This window comes from Hemibagrus wyckioides, linkage group LG27, assembly GCF_019097595.1.
Source record: "Hemibagrus wyckioides isolate EC202008001 linkage group LG27, SWU_Hwy_1.0, whole genome shotgun sequence".
NCBI classification, from domain to species: domain Eukaryota; kingdom Metazoa; phylum Chordata; class Actinopteri; order Siluriformes; family Bagridae; genus Hemibagrus; species Hemibagrus wyckioides.
In genome coordinates this window covers 2,845,725-2,865,093 of record NC_080736.1, presented here as the reverse complement: position 1 = coordinate 2,865,093, position 19,369 = coordinate 2,845,725, and the positions used below count along the sequence as shown (strand labels likewise).

General features: G+C 39.6%; 1 protein-coding gene across 2 annotated transcripts; it reads right to left on the bottom strand.

Annotated features, from left to right (window-relative positions):
* Window positions 1-596: 596 nt before the first annotated feature.
* nap1l4b (nucleosome assembly protein 1-like 4b) lies at window positions 597-17,906 on the bottom strand. 2 transcript variants are annotated; one of them, XM_058382328.1, is made up of 15 exons: window positions 17,806-17,906; window positions 16,094-16,146; window positions 14,292-14,388; window positions 13,860-14,001; window positions 12,685-12,768; window positions 11,148-11,285; window positions 10,791-10,862; window positions 8,729-8,868; window positions 8,450-8,595; window positions 8,330-8,349; window positions 7,430-7,549; window positions 7,299-7,334; window positions 7,164-7,211; window positions 5,655-5,687; window positions 598-2,436 (listed from the first exon to the last, which is right to left on the bottom strand). In XM_058382328.1, the coding sequence occupies exons 2-14, from the start codon at window positions 16,119-16,121 to the stop codon at window positions 5,682-5,684; spliced, it is 1,077 nt and encodes a 358-aa protein (XP_058238311.1). In that variant the 5' UTR covers window positions 16,122-16,146; window positions 17,806-17,906; the 3' UTR covers window positions 598-2,436; window positions 5,655-5,681. The 2 variants fall into 2 exon arrangements, with proteins under 2 accessions (XP_058238310.1, XP_058238311.1); XM_058382327.1 differs by lacking the exon at window positions 5,655-5,687 and having other exon boundaries at window positions 597-2,436.
* Between the last annotated feature and the right edge of the window lie 1,463 nt (window positions 17,907-19,369).

The following is a 19,369-nucleotide window of genomic DNA, read 5'->3' as shown; positions in this document are numbered from 1 at the left end:
TTTTCAGGAGTTAGGTCCAGCCCCTTAGTTCCAGTGGAAGGAACTCTTAATGCTTCAGCTTCATACCAAGACATTTTGGACATTTTCATTGGTCAGACACTGGTCAATTTGAGGATGGCCCCTTCCTGTTCCAACATGACTGCACACCAGTGCACAAAGCAAGGTCCATAAAGACATGGATGAGTGAGTTTGGTGTGGAGGAACTTGACTGGCCTGCACAGAGTCCAGACCTCAACCCCATAGAACACCTTTGGGATGAATTAGAGCGGAGACTGTGAGCCGGGCCAAAACTTACCTGCACATGAATATAATATGGAGTTGTCCCGCCCCTTTACAGCTATAACAGCTTCTATTTTTCTGGGAAGGCTGTCCACAAGGTTTAGGAGTGTGTTTATGGGAATTTTTGACCAGTCCTCTAGAAGTGCATTTGTGAGGACAGGCACTGATGTTGGACGAGAAGGTCTGGCTCACAGTCTCCACTCTAATTCATCCCAAAGGTGTTCTATGGGGTTGAGGTCAGGACTCTGTGCAGGCCAGTCAAGTTCCTCCACACCAAACTCACTCATCCATGTCTTTATGGACCTTGCTTTGTGCACTGGTCTCTCTGGTCTCTCTGCAGTGGTGTGTTCAGGTCTTTTTGTGATGCTGTATTGGTTCTGGTCTCTCTGCAGTGATGTGTTAAGGTCTCTTTATGATGGTGTATTGGTTCCGGTCTCTCTGTAACATGTTTGGTGTGTGTTCCAGTTTTTGTACTGTAGTGTTTATAGGGCTCTACAGTGGGTATATGGTGTGTCAGAGAATTGTTCTGGTCTCTCTGTGATAATGATTAGGTTTCTTTAAGACAATGTGTCTTCTGGTCTCTCTCCAACAATGTGTTTCAGTCTCTTTACACTGGTGTGTGTTCTGGGCACCAATGATGTGTGTTCTGGTGTGTGATGGTATATGGATTCTGCTTTTGGCAACAGTGTGTGTTCAGGTCGATTTGTGATGGTGTATGAATTCCAGTCTCTCTGCAACTGTGTTCTGGTCTCTCTGTAACATGTATGTGGTGTGGTCCAATTTCTATGTGAGTGTTTAAGGGTCTCTACAGTAGGTATATGGTGTGTGTTAGAGTGTATAAGACTCAGTATTGTTCTGGTCTCTCTACGATAATGTTCTTTGAGACAATGTGTCTTCTGGTCTCTCTGCAATGGTGTATGGAATCAACGTGTATGTGAGTATTTAAAGGTCTCCACTGCTGCTATATGGTGTGTTGCAGTCTGTTGTTCCAGTCTCTCTGTAACATGTGGTGTATGTTACAGTGTTTAAAGGTCTCTACAGTGGGTATATGGTGTGTGCAGCAGTCTTTAAGACTCTCTGGTCTCTTAGGAATAATGTTCAGATTTCTTTAAGACAATGTGTCTTCTGGTCTCTCTCAACCAGTGTATCCATATATTAAATGTAATTCCCACACAAAGATATTTCTATACAACATTTATTAGTAGTTCCTGTCAATAGCCCACTCTTCTTCTTATAAACGGTCTGCACTTGTATTTTATGGGTCTGATTCTGCTGCCCTCTGCTGGTCAATAGTGCATTGTCAATATCAGCATAGTTATTTTTCTAACAATGAATAAAGAAAACAGTAGATATTTTGGCAATTTTGATATTTAATTCTTTAGTAAGCGCTCGGGGGCAGTAAAGCAACAACATCGTAGTTAAAGGAAGAGGACACAGGACATTAGAGAACGCTCTTCCACTCTCTGAAATCCAGCTGGGGGGACAGGAACAATCCATGTAGTTTAACACCGTTAAAAAAAAAGAGCAAGGTTTATATAAATAACTTCAGAATAATTTGAAATAGATCTAAAAAGGTTTCGGAGAGATAATAAAATCATAAGAACCTAAGACAAACAAAATAAAATAAAAAAACAAAAACAAAAGGATGAAGTGGGATCAGTTTATCGGCGGTTTCCTAACGGAGCGTGTGCATGTTTTCTCAGCATAAAAAACCCTGAGTAAACTATCAAGTCAAAATAAAAAAATAAGGTTAAATCAATTAACTTTGGAATTAAAATGCCATTCCAACTTTCCGAATCCGAGGGCTTCTGGGAATGTGGGTGTGGATTAAAAACAAACAACGGAGTTTAGAATGTAATAATAATTTTAAAAAAAACGAATTGGCAGTTTGCTCACAATGCAATAATCCACAGTTATGACCGAATTTTGTCGTTTTATTCTACCAGATATTTTTTTTGGTAACATTATTTTTTGGGAGAAAAACAAAAAAAACAAAACAAAATCAAAACATGCACAATGTTATTCTGTTGACGTTTGCGGGTTGGTTAGGATGACTGTTGTGCAGAGATCAGGCGACGCTGAGCAGGAAACGGACTGGCTGCAGGTGGCGCTAGTCTCTTACTGCTGTTTGCACTCTGCAGGTTGGGCTTCTCCGCTCTGAACAGAGAGAAAACCATTACAATTCACTCAAACCAGTTTGGAAAGGAAAAGAAGGCACGAGTATTAAACAAATAAACAGAGCTCAGAGTGCTAAACCTCACAGGATCTACAAGGGTTTATTTTCCGTGATAAATCCTACACAGATTTATTTTTCCTTACAAATGCGCTTGTTTAGATATTATTTTCTTAAATAGTTTCGAACCACGGTTTCAGTTCCTGTATTCTGCAGTATCTCAGTCGAGGTTTTTTTTTCTGTTTGTTTCTGAAGGGTCACAGTGCCTTTGTTACACCGATTAAACATTCATTTACTCTAATTATCCTTAATTACCCTGGGCTGTAACAGATAATGGTGCAGCTGGAAGAGAAACCAGACGGCTTTCTCCACTTTTGCATGTCATATCTGAGTAGAACCAGCAGAGGGCAGAAGACTAGAAAGATATAAAGATGGAATGGAAACGTGTTTGTAAAACTTTTTTCATCTTAACTGTAAATAATTATGCCTTTTTTTGTACATTTTGTGACCTACCTAATGACTCCATGCCTAATGCTGAAGCACAAGGAGGAGAATAAAACATGGCCTTCTCCCAAAGCTCACAAGTTCAGACTTATTATTAGATATACAGTGGAACCTTGACAAAGGAATTTAATTCATTCTGGAGGCGAGTTCTTAAGGTGAAGATTTGTATTGAAAGGAATTTTCCCATAAGAAATAATGTAAATGCAGATAATCCGTTCCAGCTCCCAAAAATATGAGCAATATTCCCAATATGAAGCGTATGTAAACTGTACGGCTGCTCACAAACAACTGACCCAAGCCAAGCATTCCATGTCAAGGGTCCTCACAGGAAGTCGTGCCACCAAGCTTGGGCTAAAAATAGAACAGACCGCCCACACCACCAATCTGTCAACAAAAATACACCTGAAAAATCACCTAGCTTTTGAACGCATGCTGAAGGCGATGTTGGTATCGTGGGTTGAGGATTTTTAAACAGCTTTCACTGACTGAAAAAAAATCATAAAATTCGTAAACTCTCTTCGCTTGGATTTCTACTGATGCTAACAAGTTTTGAAAAACTCCTGGTTGAACGCGCGACTTAGCAGGTGGTCAGTTCGTTCGTAAAGCGAAAATGCTTCGTATGTTGATGCAAAATTTCAATTCTTAAGGGAAAAAACTCCTAAGGGAGGGCATTCATATGCCGAGGTTCCACTGTATGAGTTAATAAGGTTAATGTTGATGATGTAAACAAACTCTGGTCAGTAGTGTAGATTTAAGCGGCTCACTGTGTAATACAAACACATCTACGGTCTCATTTAAAAGCAGAAATGTGGCGCTTTATTCACAGGTGATAAACAGCCATTTTAACATGTTGTTGAACTCAGGGTCATCGACATCTTCCTGAGTATCCAGTAGAAATTTTAATTTTTGTTCCTCTACTCCGAGTTTATCGTAAATAGCACCAGGGTTTTGAGATTTAGCTAGCTAAATCAGCTAAGAGATTAGTATTCAGGGTTTGTTTGCCATCACTCAACCTGACAGGATGTGAAAGTTCATTCATTCGTTCATGTTTAAAGGAAACGGTTTTTGATCCTGGAACAATTTAGATTTTTCCGGATGCATGTAGATTATTGCACACTGTAACATCTGAACCCTACACAACAACCAATAATCAGGATGCATCATCACAGTCATATAAACATGTTCTGTACTCAAGATTAGCAAGAAAAGATCTGCATGCTTTTCCCAAAGAATTAAGCTCCAGTGTTGGGTGGGGGGTGGTGGTGGGGTGGAACAGAGAGGCGTAAACACAAAGGCCTCAGCCTGGTCTTCAAATCCAATGAACACCTTTCAGCTTCCTTCAGAATTAATCGATATATTTGAGAAGATGAAAGAAATCAATCAAGAACTCAATCACAACAAGTCTTGATTTTTTCTTTTCATTAGAAATGATAAAGTCTCTCAATCAAATCAGAGACTAAGTAAAAGACTCAGGATAAGGCCTTTATTAGAGATGGAAAGGAAAGGGAGATAATTACAGGATGCGGTATTCCTGTGGAACAGAGAGAGGGGGAAGAAGCAATCTATTTCTAGTTTTTTTTATTAAATATTTACCTTAAATAATGGTGTTGGATTTTAATATTAGAGCCTTGAAATATCCTTTACATATATTTTTTTTTATCATTGGAATACAAAAACACCCCTGCGATATAATTTGAAGTCGAGTGCATGCACATTCGCACCATTTAACTGCTTTGCTTATTACGTGTCATAAAAAGAGGAAAATCGATCCTCTCTGTTCCTGTGCTACCATGACACAGCGCATTAAAAAATCGAAAATATAGAAAGTAAAATACTGGGTGAGGATTGTAAAGGATTGAAAATGTCCTTGTAAAAGTCTTTCGTTCCTAAATATGGTGATTAAATGAGTACAGAAACCAAAAAAATAAGAAAAATAGCTCGAGTCAGAGCACAGGGCTGTGCTAAACGAATCATTAGATAATTATTGATTACTGATTATTGGGGATGTGGTATCTCAGTGGTTAAGGTGTTGGACTGATTGTAAGGTTGCGAGTTTGAATCCCAGCTCCACCAAGCTGCCCCTGCTGGGCCCCTGAGCAAGGCCCTTAACCCTTAATTACTCAGTTGTATAAAATGATACAAAAATATAAGTCACTCTGGAGAAGGGCGTCTGCTAAATACTAGAAATGTAGATAAGTAAATAATTATATAAACATCTAAAACATGTCACTTTTTCTGTATTTCTGCAGCACTACAGCTCGATCCTTTGGCTCAGTTTAGTGTTCAAATCTACAGAATTGATTCGTTTCCCCAAGTCGATTCAGAGTCAAATCACTTATACACACGGTGGCAGACTGAATCGCCTCGCTCTGATGCTCTGCTACCCGAGCGTGATCGATGAACATGAACAACCGCATCGAGGTGGAAATCACACCGCGGTTCCATTTATTTCCATTCATTCAGTTTCACATTACTAATTTAAAAGAAAAATACCCGACTCCTGCACAAAACTAACATTCACCAATAACTCTAATCAGATCCTGGCTGCTCGACTACATTTAAGCTTATGATGTAGGTAAATAAAGCAAGGTGGTGGTAGTTTACACCATACGAGTTGAATAATGAAACGAAATGAGGCGGGACAAGCAGAAGGAGCACAGTAGTGTGTGAGTGAGAGCTCATGACATTTCTAACTTACCTAGAAATGCATGAAGTGACAAATGACTTATGCCTGGAAGTGGAGGGGTGGAGAAGGAGAACAACCACAATGACAGTTAAACTCAAACGTTCACAACAAACAAGATGGATGTAAATAGTTAAAACATAGAGGAGAACTGATTAAAAAAAGCAACAGAATGAGTCCGATTTAAAAAAATTATTAAAAGTCCAAAAGTCCATCTTTAATATCTGAGTGCCTTCTAAGAAGGTTTATCTTGACCATGCAGGCCTTGATACGGTGTCTGAGAAGCACAAAACAAATCAGACAATTCAGACAAAGCAGAAAAGGTAGGTATAGTTTGTGAATGGAATTCTTCCCTCTGATTGGACAAGACATGGGTCACTCAGGATCTACAGGAAGTCCAGCAGTAGAAAGTGGATTGGTGTGTGTATGAACACAGCTCTGCTCTTATAGCGCTCCTTACATCCTTTAATCTGGAATAGTTTGGTCTTCAGAACATTCCTGCGTTCTTCAGGTGTGTTTTCAGAGATCGCAAACTAATCTTTACTCCATGATACACCATCAGTATATCCAACATCACACCATATGAACCTCCTTCATCAGAGTAGAGCTGAATGAACTCTTAACTCTCATTTTCTTATAAATATAAATGTTTGTTATTTTCTTTAAAAGATTTAAAGTTGCACTATCAAGTGAATGCAGAACTCCACACATGTACAAGAAATAAAAGTTAGATACACAATTTCCTACTTCCTGTAGATCCTGAGTGACAGATGTCTCGTCCAATCAGAGGGAAGAATTCTATTCACACACTATACCTACCTTTTCCACTTTGTCTGAACTGTGTTTATGGATTTGTTATTGTGTTTTGTACTTCTCAGCCACCGTACATTAAGGATGCTCCATATGAGCATCTCAGCATTTTTAGTTACTCATCAATACCAATACTAGTATGGAAATTATTATTAGAAATACTATTATTATTAATAACAATAAGCAATCAGGCATCATGGGGCATTTAATTTTGCGTTGTTTACAAGTTACAGTTTAAACATTGACCATGAAAGATGCATAGCTAGCATGCTTGGTTTAAGCAAGTGTCTTAGCGAACTACATTACTGACACTAGCGTGAATACGGTTGCCATGGAGAAAACCGTCTCCATTTGTTGTCAGTGGCCAATAACGGATAATTAACAAGAACAGCATGCAGGTTAAGCGCTGTTCTTTTCACTCACATGGAGCTGCCTGTAATATTTTTTCCTCACTTAGTCAGCATTTGCTGCTTGCAATACATTTCTCATGTGGAGTTTTATGCTCAAGATGTTTATCAGGTTATATGTTATATAGGAAGATGCTGTAGCTCCTCCTCTAGATGCTTTTACACAATCATTATTAGTCGTGAAAGACTTGAGCAGGTCAGTATCAGTATCGTAAGTCCTAATCTTGCTTCAATGGTTAGGATTTTACATTCCATGTGTTACTCCATGTACTCTGGGACTTTAAATTGGAAAAAGAACAATACTGACCTTTGTATCTCCCTCCTCTTCATCTTCCTCCATATCATCCTCCTGATCCTATTTCACACAGACACAAGAAGACACGTCTTAATCCACCGGAAAACACCGTACAAAAAGTGTTTTCTGCTAAAATAGTCAGCTTACCTCCTCTTCACCTTCATCCAGCTCTTCTTCCTCAAACTGTTACACAAACAAACAAAAGAAAGTCATGACAACTCTTACAGGTAACCTTAACAGAAGCAGATGTTGCTGAATGAAGCGGATATTTCACATACGCTCTCGTCGTCCTCCAGCGCCTCTCCGGTGAAGTACAACACAGCTCTTGGTACTATCCTCTCTCTGAAGAAATGGCCGATTTCAAAATCTGTGGCTAGGGTAATTTCAGAGTCCTCATCCTGTTAGCACATAAGACATTGGCGAGGATAAAGAACACTCCAACGCCCCAGGACACCAGACAAGTGGAGGTTTAAACTCCGTAGTGTGAGGATCTCAAATAAACAGATTGGTGTTTTAACACGGAGTAACAATTTTTACAACTTAATATTAATAAATTCTCTATAAAATTAAAATTATCAATTAGCTAAAGGAGCCGGTTTTAGAGGCCCTTAAAACAGAATGTTGGGCTTAATAATACAGAATGGCCTTCTGAAAAATAACAAAATTATATAAAATTAAATTAAAAATATAAAATAAAATAAAAAAATAAAAATAAAATTAAAATATAAAATAAAATTAAATTAAAATATAATCACTAAGAAAATTTAGATACAAATCGAGCCTCAGGTATGAACTTCCTTAGAGGTCAGTAAATCATTTTTCCCCCACTGGGTGAAATATGAGGGTGAGTTTAATCAACCCTTTTCTTTTTTTCTTAAACTTCCTAAAACTGCCAGTCTGATTGGGATGATTTATTATTTTTTTAACATGTTTATTCGATATGAACATGAATGATGTAGAATGTGCTTGAGAGGGATGAAATTTCAGCAGGTTTATTGAGTTAATTTGATTTGATCAATCAATTTTGTACATATTCTATAAAACTTTAGACGAGCTGCTCAGATGTGGGTCAGTAGCTCGTGAGCGATGTGTTGGAGACCCCTGGTTTAGTATTAAATGTTTCACTCACAATACAAGAAAACCAACAGAACCATAATATCAAGCATGTAGATACTCACCAATTCACTATCGGGGGAAACTGTAGAAAGAAAGAACGAGAAATAAGCGATGCAGTTGATCAATTAATGACTTTAACAATCTCTAAACCATGATTTCCATTTGAATATGAAAAGCTTTACCTTTAATTGGGTTAAAAAAGTTAAAAAAGGAGTCAGTGGGCACTTGTTTAGTGACCGTCCTCACGATACCCCTGCCCTTGTGCTTCTGTTTCTTCTTAATCGTTTTGACGGTTACATCTTTCCCTTTGTGCCATTCGATCTCACATCTGTCATAAGATAAAAGGAGAAAACTAAAAATTGGTAAAGATTCCTTTTCCATTTTGTTTAAAATTCTTATCCTCTTCCACAGAAATATCTCTATGTTAGAGTGTAGGAAAAGGTCTCTTGTATCACACACACCCCTCGCAGTCGATGATCTCTGGGCCTTCGAAGGAGAACGGATCGTCGGCGTCAGGTTCCGATTTCATCTTGTAGACTTTTGTGAGAACCGTGTTTTTAAAGTAACTGTTAGGTTCAAAATGAAACTCTAAAGTGAAACTCTGAAAGAAAAAAAACAAGAATTCACGCATATTAACAGTAACAGTGACCAAGAAAACATAAGCGTCTTACGACTGGATGGAACGTAAGGAGTCAAAAACACACTCTGGGTTTGTGATATTATTGGAAAATATTCAACAGCAGAGTGCTGTGAAGAAGCAGAGTTACCTTTACACCTCAAAAGTTGATTATTTTCCAGCTTTTTGATTCCTTTTATAATAACAACTTAACAATGTCACTCATTTTTAATAAAAAAATAATTGTTCTGATCTGTGCCTTAATATAAATATATTACCCAAATAATAATAAACATTTTAATAAAAACCGTGAGTTCAACAGTGCTGAAGTATCTAGTTAATTATTTTTTCTTTATTTTATTTTGCTTGAAAGCTTAATTGACCTTCCTTCTGGCGTTGCCGCGAGTGGCAGCCTTTCCAGCAGCTCCGTGCGTGGCTTGCTCTTTTTTGGGTTTTTCTTGTTTTTCTTTTGTGTGTAAATTTCCCATTGGGATGAATAAACCAACCAACCATCCATCCATCCATCCACCCCATCCAACCAACCAACCATCCATCCATCCATCCACCCCATCCAACCAACCAACCATCCATCCATCCACCCCATCCAACCAACCAACCATCCATCCATCCACCCCATCCAACCAACCAACCATCCATCCACCCCATCCAACCAACCAACCATCCATCCATCCCATCCAACCAACCATCCATCCATCCACCCCATCCAACCAACCAACCATCCATCCATCCATCCACCCCATCCAACCAACCAACCATCCATCCATCCACCCACCCCATCCAACCAACCAACCATCCATCCATCCACCCCATCCAACCAACCAACCATCCATCCACCCCATCCAACCAACCAACCATCCATCCACCCCATCCAACCAACCAACCATCCATCCATCCATCCATCCACCCCATCCAACCAACCAACCAACCATCCATCCATCCATCCCATCCAACCAACCAACCAACCAACCATCCATCCATCCCATCCAACCAACCAACCAACCATCCATCCATCCACCCCATCCAACCAACCATCCATCCATCCATCCACCCCATCCAACCAACCATCCATCCATCCATCCACCCCATCCAACCAACCATCCATCCATCCATCCACCCCATCCAACCAACCAACCATCCATCCATCCATCCACCCCATCCAACCAACCATCCATCCATCCATCCACCCCATCCAACCAACCATCCATCCATCCACCCCAACCAACCAACCATCCACCCCATCCAACCAACCATCCATCCATCCACCCCATCCAACCAACCAACCATCCATCCATCCATCCACCCCATCCAACCAACCAACCATCCATCCACCCCATCCAACCAACCAACCATCCATCCATCCACCCCATCCAACCAACCAACCATCCATCCATCCACCCCATCCAACCAACCAACCATCCATCCATCCACCCCATCCAACCAACCAACCATCCATCCATCCACCCCATCCAACCAACCAACCATCCATCCATCCACCCCATCCAACCAACCAACCATCCATCCACCCCATCCAACCAACCATCCATCCATCCATCCATCCACCCCATCCAACCAACCAACCATCCATCCATCCAACCAACCAACCATCCATCCATCCACCCCATCCAACCAACCAACCATCCATCCATCCACCCCATCCAACCAACCAACCATCCATCCATCCACCCCATCCAACCAACCAACCATCCATCCATCCACCCCATCCAACCAACCAACCATCCATCCATCCACCCACCCATCCATCTAATTATCCCACATTTTTGAAAAGGTGTTTTTGGTTCCCAAATTAAACTCGGCCTTGGGCTTGAGTAGTGATTTATCCACACTCTATAATACTGCAGAATGAACAGGATTCAGTCTTTATTTACCATTGGTTCATCAGGTCCAGAAAATATCACTTTAATGTCTTGTAGATGTTTGAGGATCGGCTCATCGGCTTCCTGGTGAGAGAAAACAGTTCCATGTTAAGAACCCAAAGAATCCAAAGTGAGTTATTTACATAAATATTCATAAGAACAATGTGAACTCTCCCCAAACCACACCACACTCTTTCTCTCTTTTTCTCTCTCACACACACTTTCCTTTCCATAAACAAATAATTAAACCCCCAAACAGAAGCTGTATGCACTTATGTAATTCTGGACTATAAAACACACACTGTGATCAATCTCTACTCTCAGAGCGTGTGAAGAACTTCATTAGGAATAAGAGGCTCGCCAGATCACCTGTAACATATCGCTCAGCATGTCCACGCTGCGGAATATCGTGAGCCAGAATTCAGGGATTCCTTTGGGATTTTCCTCAGCAGTGCCCTCCTCTCCCGCTTTCTTCTCTTCGATGGAGGCTTTCTTCTGTAGCTCATCCTGAAAAAAGAGCAGACAGGCTCTGATTACAAGATTACAAGCCATTCTGTCGAGCACAGGAACATCAGTGATTTGGGTTGGAAAGTTCAGAGCTGCGTCCCAAACTGCACACTATGCACTTACACTATGCACTCTAGTGTCTAGTGTATAAATTGTAGAAGGATAGTAATCTCTTAAATGGAACATAAAAATGGAATTATAAAGCATTTCCCATTCAATGGCAAATGACGTCATTAGACTCATAATTTAAAAGACATTTATAAGACGTCTTGTGCACCATGTCATCTGCCATTTTGAATTTCTTTTCTCATCCAGCATTGGTGCATCAAAACCCCACCCCTCTTCTGCAACGTAAACAAAGCTACGAGCGTCGATTCTGTGAAGTTTTCATCCTTCCACATCATTCCTGTGCACTTCTTCTAGTTGGAACACACTTCTTGCTTTATTTACACTACAAAATGATAAAGAGTGAATAGCGTATATTCATACGAATTGGGACGCGCCTCTTGTCTGATTCCTAAAAACAAACAGGTCCTCGATCAGTACACATTTACTAGCTCCATGATCTAATGATGCAAAGCTATTTGGACTAGATTTAAAACATTTAGACGTAAAAGCACTGAAAAGTTGAATATAAAACCCATTTTAAAACTAGTGCAAAAAAAAAGTGCAAACTCCAGCATTCATTAGAAAGACACAGACAATACAACAGCTATCCTTCACCAATCCAACACTGCTAATGTGTGCGTGTGTTATCTAATACTCTCCAGAACAAAACTAGACAATAGAGCATGTCTGTGAGCTCAGTGGATATAAAGAGTCTGGTGAAACAGCAGGTTTTATAAAAATTACGTCAGGTGTTTTTCCATCATTACACTGGATTTGTTAAATTTGAGTGAAAAACAGACAAACGTTTCAGAAGAAAAGGACTGTTTAACTCGTATTTAAGTGATGTATGAGCAGCAGTTTCTGAAAAGATGATGAAATAAAGAGTCAAAAATACAAATAAACAAGTGACACAGAAACACCATGGCATCCCTGTGTTTAATATTAACAAATATTATATTCATTTTCAAAACTGAAAATCTTATCGGATTAGTGAAGAAATTTCTGAGATGATTTTAGAGAACGAGTGGGTAATGAATGAGTAGATACACCTGTGTGTGTTTAGGAATTAGTAGTATTTATAGTCTGTTTGTGTTTCACTCGTTGTCTTTGCCGCACAAAAGAGAAGAGTCGGCTGCCCGGATGAACCGACAATGACACGGGACCACATCACTCTTTCCGAAGCCTGCCTCCTGCTTCCTGATTCTCCTCATCAGATCCGCAGAAACGTTGTGAAGCGTTGGCAACCCGTCATGCAGGTGGAAAAATATACTGAAACGATGCTGATACTCACTGCCAGCTCTTCATCCTCGTGATCACTCTGCCATTCACATTCCTCATCTGTAGGTTCCACTGCACCGGTGACAAAGCTTTTCCTCTGCAGATAAACACAATGGAGAAAGAAATCACCACACCACACTGAAAGACTAGGTGGAGGAGTTGGAGCTTTTGAGACCTTTCAGGAAATTAAGCTTTTCCTCATTTTATTTTGTCTAGAAATGCTGACTGAGATAGGAAACAACTACATTATTTACACTTGAGAGTGCACATGCCACAATCATTGTTATTATAAGCAGAACCAAAGGGCAAGCCAATAAAAAGGTGATTAGCTTTGACCTAATTTGTGAAAATTAAATCTTTAATGCAGCATTTTCACCAGAGTCACCAATGTGTTTTTCCTATTTACACTGGAACCTCGCCATAGGAATTTAATTCATTCTGGATGCGAGTTCTTAAAGTGAAGATTTGTATTGTGAAATGAATTTTCTCATAAGAAATAATGTAAATGCAGATAATCCGTTCCAGCTTCCCAATAATATGAGCGATATTCCCAATATGAAGCGTATGTAAACTGTATGGCTGCTTACAAAGAACTGACCCAAGCCAAGCATTCCATGTAAAGGCTCCTGACAGGAAGTCGTGCCACCAAGCTTGGGCTAAAATAGAACAGACCGCCCACGCCACCAATCTGTCAACAAAAAAAACACCCGAAAGATCACCTAGCTTTTGAACGGATGCTGAAGGAGACGTTGGCATCGTGGGTCGACTTGGTTGGCTTTCCACTGATACTAACAAGTTCTGAAAGGCTCCTGGACGTACGAGCAACTTAGCCGGCGTTCGGTTTGGTTTGTTCGTATTCTGAAAATGCTGCATATGCAAATTTCTTGCAAAATTTCAATGCTTAAAGCAAAAATTCATAAGAGAGGGCATTCGTATGCCGAGGTTCCACTGTATACCTATTTATTTCCCTACATAAACAAGCCTACATCCACCACTGACAGGATGTGAGGTGCCACTGACCTTAACCCTGGTGAATTTATTACTAATTTAACTTCCTAACCCACAGGAGGATTCATATGAACCATTTCCTGCTTCCCCATATTGGCGTTATGTAGACTTGAATCCATATAGAACTGAACTGTCAGTATCTCCTGTGTGCTTTGCTTTGCATTCAGCGCTGGGACTCACCTTATCGAACAGTGGTTGATATAGAGCAGCGTATTTTCTTTCCAGCTCGTGTACCTCCTTGTAAAATTTGGCTTCTATGTGTGCACTCTTGACTTGCAGATTCTTTAAGGCGTTGACTCTTCTCCTGACCGACAGCGGTAAGCTGCAGCAAGAGAGAGACTAAAGTGATGAACATCTGGTTCTAACAGCTGGACCAGAACATTTTCCAGCAGTGAGTGAAACACAAAAACATCCCTATTTTAGTTTAGACAGTTTTGTAAAAAACACTATGTTCCTTCAGTAACCGAAGCATGGTGTACCGCAGCATGTCAAGTGGAAACAGCATTTCCAATCAACCTGCTCATTTCCAATCACTTAAATTGACAAATAGTCAGTATAATTCAGAGAAGGTGGCATCACTGGCACGTTAACGTTGTGTAACTCTGTCCTGACCTGTCCATAACTGAAGGACTCTGTGTTAAGTTGTCTAGTCTGTCCTGAAGAGCCGCCAGCGCTTGTGGGTTCTGCATCACCAGGTCGCCCACTTTACCTGCAAACAGAAGGCGGTTATCAGCGCACAGAAAAAGAGCCTTTTATCTGGGAAATTCAGTCCAGTTTGTTATTCAAAGCTGCAGTGGAGGCCAAGTGACACCAGGACTGAAACGTGGGGCTGGAAATGCTGTACACAGTTTTACAAATCATTATAACAATTATAAACAATTTCCAGTTCTGCCCTAAATAGCTTGTTTACATGTCCTTGGTAGAAACTGTTTAATACATCTGACATTTTTTACTCATCTGCTGCTGCACAAAGTTTTTCAATGCGTCTGAGCTGACCGGTACAGAGAAAAAAAAACAATGACATTTTCAAATCTCATTAATTATCATTCATTTTTTCCATGATTATACGATGATTTACTCGTTTAAAATCAATGCAATGTGACTTTTCCTCACTCATAATGTGTCCTTTGTTCACTTGTGATGTTTTTCTTTTCTTTTAGCCTTGGGTATTATCTATATGTCTGGAATGTGTTGAACATTTTTCAGCCTTTGTTTAGACTAAAGAAGACTCGGAGTGTCTTTGTGCCTAAAATAAACCTTCTCTTATAACCATCTATTATTCACAGGCTCAAAAATGTAAGGTTTTTGATTTGATTTAACTCCCTTTTGTTAATTAAAAATAAATAAATAAATAAATAAATAAATAAATAAATGAATGAATGAATGAATGAATGAATGAATGAATGAATGAATGAATAATTCCTTCTAAAAAATCCTATTTTTACCTTCTTTTTTTTTAACTTATATTTACTGATATTATTATGTTAAATATACTGTTATGTGGGCAGTACATTAAATTCTTTTACCAATTAATAAACGAGTAAAACGAGGCTGTCTCTTTCACCGGTGAATCTTTTAAATGGGAAATATTCATTTAATAATATTATTGTTCTAGAAATATGTGGGCAGTACATCAAATTATCAATTAATAAACGAGTCTGTCTCTTTCACCGGTGCACCTTTCAAGTGGGAAATCGAGTCGAGATCGGTGCACCATGCAAAAGATAGTGTGAGATGCAGGAAAGCTTCTCGAGAGAATGTGACCCCTTGGTAATATCAGAGAGCTCTTACACAGCCGTCAGTCATTCCATATTCATACATTACAGTCTGAGTCACCTCAGTCTGGCATTTTTATTCGAGGGAAATCTCTGTTAAATCTCTGTCTTTTTCGAGTGATACAAGATTAAATCACGAACCTGGTATGTAAAATGCATCAAGGCTGACCGCAGACATACCCTTTTCCTTTTTATTTTTACCTTTTATCCTGAAACTAGCCACAGCTTTCTCCAACCCTGTCCATTTGGGAACCATTATCACAGGTAGTACATTTTCTTAAAAGGCTAATTAGCCGACAGATAGCGAGAGATCGTGTTCTGTTCCTTTGAATGGTACGGAATTTTGTTACAATGCCGGAGTGTACGGATTTCAGATGTATTTCCACATCCGTGTGAATGACGGATCGGACAGGAATCCGATTGCCACTGTGTCTTGGAAGCACAATAATCAAGTCTTCATAAAAGTTTTAGACTGAAACCTTATACCGCCCATGCCAGAATAGCATCTCAAAATAATCATGCACAGCGAAGAAACAACAGTCCACCGGCTGATAAATATTTCAGCTACGAACAAACAATAAAGACAACAAACAATGAAGATCATTGTGGAGTTTAATAATAGCATCGCGGTTACTTTACCTTTGACTTCAGTTTTATCACCGTCCATTTCATAAAAACACAGCTCGAATTTTCTGCGAAGAGACAAAGTGATTATTAAGGATGTCGTTATTGAAAGGGAAAACAGATTAGGAAAAATAAACTCAGGATTTGAGTCATGGTTTATATTACTGCTTCATCAACCATTACACATTTATTACACATCGAATATAACTAATATTAAAATAACAAGCTGCTTCAAGTGTGAAATATTGTTCGTGGAGAAGTACGGAAATTATGAAAACGATGCTAAGAATTAAGCTAGATTTTATGAAGGCAGAATCACAGTGGAAACACGACAAATTGGTCCATAACGTAGAAATTTTACTCAAATATATCTGTCCATTGCTAAGAAAATACTTTGACTGAGATTAAAATCTTGTTACGCAAAATTAAACACATCAGCAATGTCGAAACTCAGATATGAGGTCAATATAAATTGTGTAAATTCAAAAAGACCATCAATTTTGTGAGTTTTTTCTAAATGTTTTATATACAACGTTGACGTTTTACCCCCCCCCCCCCCAAATGGCTGCTTAGCAAGTTCACTTCACTGCTGAGATATGATTATAATAATGATTTTTTTTTTTTATATAGCTTTATGGTGTCAGTTTTTCAGCAAATAAACAGCACATCTGAGAGAAACGTGGCCATTTCTGACAACTCTGCGTGGTTTATATGTCGGTTCTGTTTGTTGTTTTTGGCTTTGTTAGTTACAGACGCTAGCTGAAATATTAGCTAGTATGAGCTAGGCGTTCATCGTTTCTCTAGTTGCCTAGCAACAGACCTCGCGCGACTGTTTCTTTATACACATAAATCTATATTAACCACATAAACCCAGAGGCGGTGTATCTGGGAAGAAAACAAAAAGGCGGGAAGACAGACAAAAAAAATCATTATGAATGCAGACTACAATTATTTATTAGTTATTTAGTTTGGTGAATTTAAGCCAAAAACTGTTGGTTTTTAAACAAATATATATATATATAGTCGAAAACCGCTAGCTCAATCCGATGACGCAACTCCGCTAGCCCTCGAAGTTAGCTCAAGGCAAGCTAGGTAAAATGATATCTCCAGGTTTTTCAGAATTCAGTCACGAATACTGAATAAGTTTAATAAAGCTGTGTCAGATGTGCAAAACAAGCCGTTTTTTTGTTTTTTTGTTTACATTGCCGGTGATTCTAACTCGCTAGCATTTGATGCTAATGTTAAAAGAAAAAGATTCTGGGCGGCACCACAGCATTTCACTAGCATAGCGAGTTACTTCACTGATTTGTTTTTTCCCCTCGTCTATAAGAGAAATAACGGATTAACCAGCTAGGCTAGCTGAATTCTAAACGAAACTAAGGCGTGACAACTAGGTTTGAGTTAAACAAGTTAACTAGCGGCTCGTGTGCTAACATGTTAACGGCTTGACTATTTACACTGGGTTCAATACTCAGCCAAGCGAGCTAGCAAGATATTTACAGTTACTTCAAGAGACTAATGCTAGCCTGCTTGCTTAGCTAGCTAGCTAACTCGGCTAATACACAGCATCAACAATACAGCTGGTACAAAAAAAAGCTGTCAAAGCGGAAGACACAAAGAAAACGTCCAAAAAAACCAAACACACCGAAGATTTATAAATGTTCAGGTAAAATCTAGACTATGAATTAATATGCGTGTTTTTCTAGACTGCCAGCTTTGTTTCTTACCCTTTTTTCCAGAGCTGTTATTCTTCACATGGATACTTTCAGACACTTTGTGTCAATGCTAAAAAAGCCTCTGCTGCTAGCGCCACCTGCTATCTGTCAGTGTAAGTGCAGCCGATGGACATGTCAGACACAGAGGTTCATCCCAGAAGAAGAAGGTGGAAGAAAAAATGTTGTGGGTCACATTTCTATACCTCTAATACAATAGAGAAAAATAATCATCAGTGTTAGCAAACTCTTTTTCAGGGGAAAGTAGCTTAAGCTGTGTAGGTTATTTGCCTATAAAGACGTGCTGCATGTAGAAGGTTGTTTTTTTTTATGTAACACCCTGAGATTTTCATCTTAATGGAAAATAACAGATTAATAGCAGTAATTACAGTCAGCGCTAAGCACAGGCGTGAATATGATACAACGTGTCTCATCTGATCTGAAATCTGATCACATACATTATATTGCCAGAAGTTTCAGGACATCTGCCTGTACATGCACATGAATGTAATACGGAGCTGGCCCCGCCCTTTGCAGATAGAACAGCTTCAAATCTTCTGGGAAGACTTTCCACAAGGTTTAGGAGTGTGTTTATAGGGATTTTTGACCATTACTCTATTTGTGAGGTCAGGCACTGATGTTGGACGAGAAGGTCTGACTCGCAGTCTCCAGTCTAATTCATCCCAAAGGTGTTCTGTGGGGTTGAGGTCAGGACTCTGTGCAGTTCCTCCACACCAAACTCACTCATCCATGTCTTTATGGACCTTGCTTTGATCACTGGTGTGCAGTCATGTTGGAACAGGAAGGAGTCATCCCCAAACTGTTCCCACAAAGCATGAAACTGTCCAAAATGTCTTGGTATGAAGCTGAAGCATTAAGAGTTCCTTTTACTGGAACTAAGGGGCCGAGCCCAACCCCTGAATTCAATGATTTGGAGGGGTGTCCCAAAACTTTTGGCAATATAGTGTGTGTTTAATGAAATAATATCAGTTTTGAACAGAGCCTGTTTACATATTTACAAAACCAAGGTGCCATGGTAAAACAACATGTTTCATTTGGGTTTCCTCTGGGTTCTCCAGTTACCTCTCACCTGACAAAAACTTTCTGACAGGTGGATTTGTGATGCTAACTTATACCTAGGTGTGAATGAGTATGAGCATGGTGTCATGTGATGGACAGGCATCATATCACATATTCTGTTCCTGCACCACGTTTCAGTCTATATCAGCAAATATAATGAGTAAAAATCGAGGTCTTTTCAGACTGATGTTTAGAAGTGACCTGTTCATACATTCGTTACACTAATCAGGCATAACATTATGACCACCTGCCTAATATTGGGTTGGTCCCCCTTTTGCTGCCAGAACAGCCCTGACCCGTCGAGGCATGGACTCCACTAGATCTCTGAAGGTGTGCTGTGGTATCTGGCACCAAGATGTTAGCAGCAGATCCTTTAAGTCTTGTAAGTTGCGAGGTGGAGCCTCCATGTGCACTTTTGATAGATACTGACCATTGCAGACCGGGAACACCCCACAAGAGCTGCAGTTTTGGAGATGCTCTGATCCAGTGGTCTAGCCAT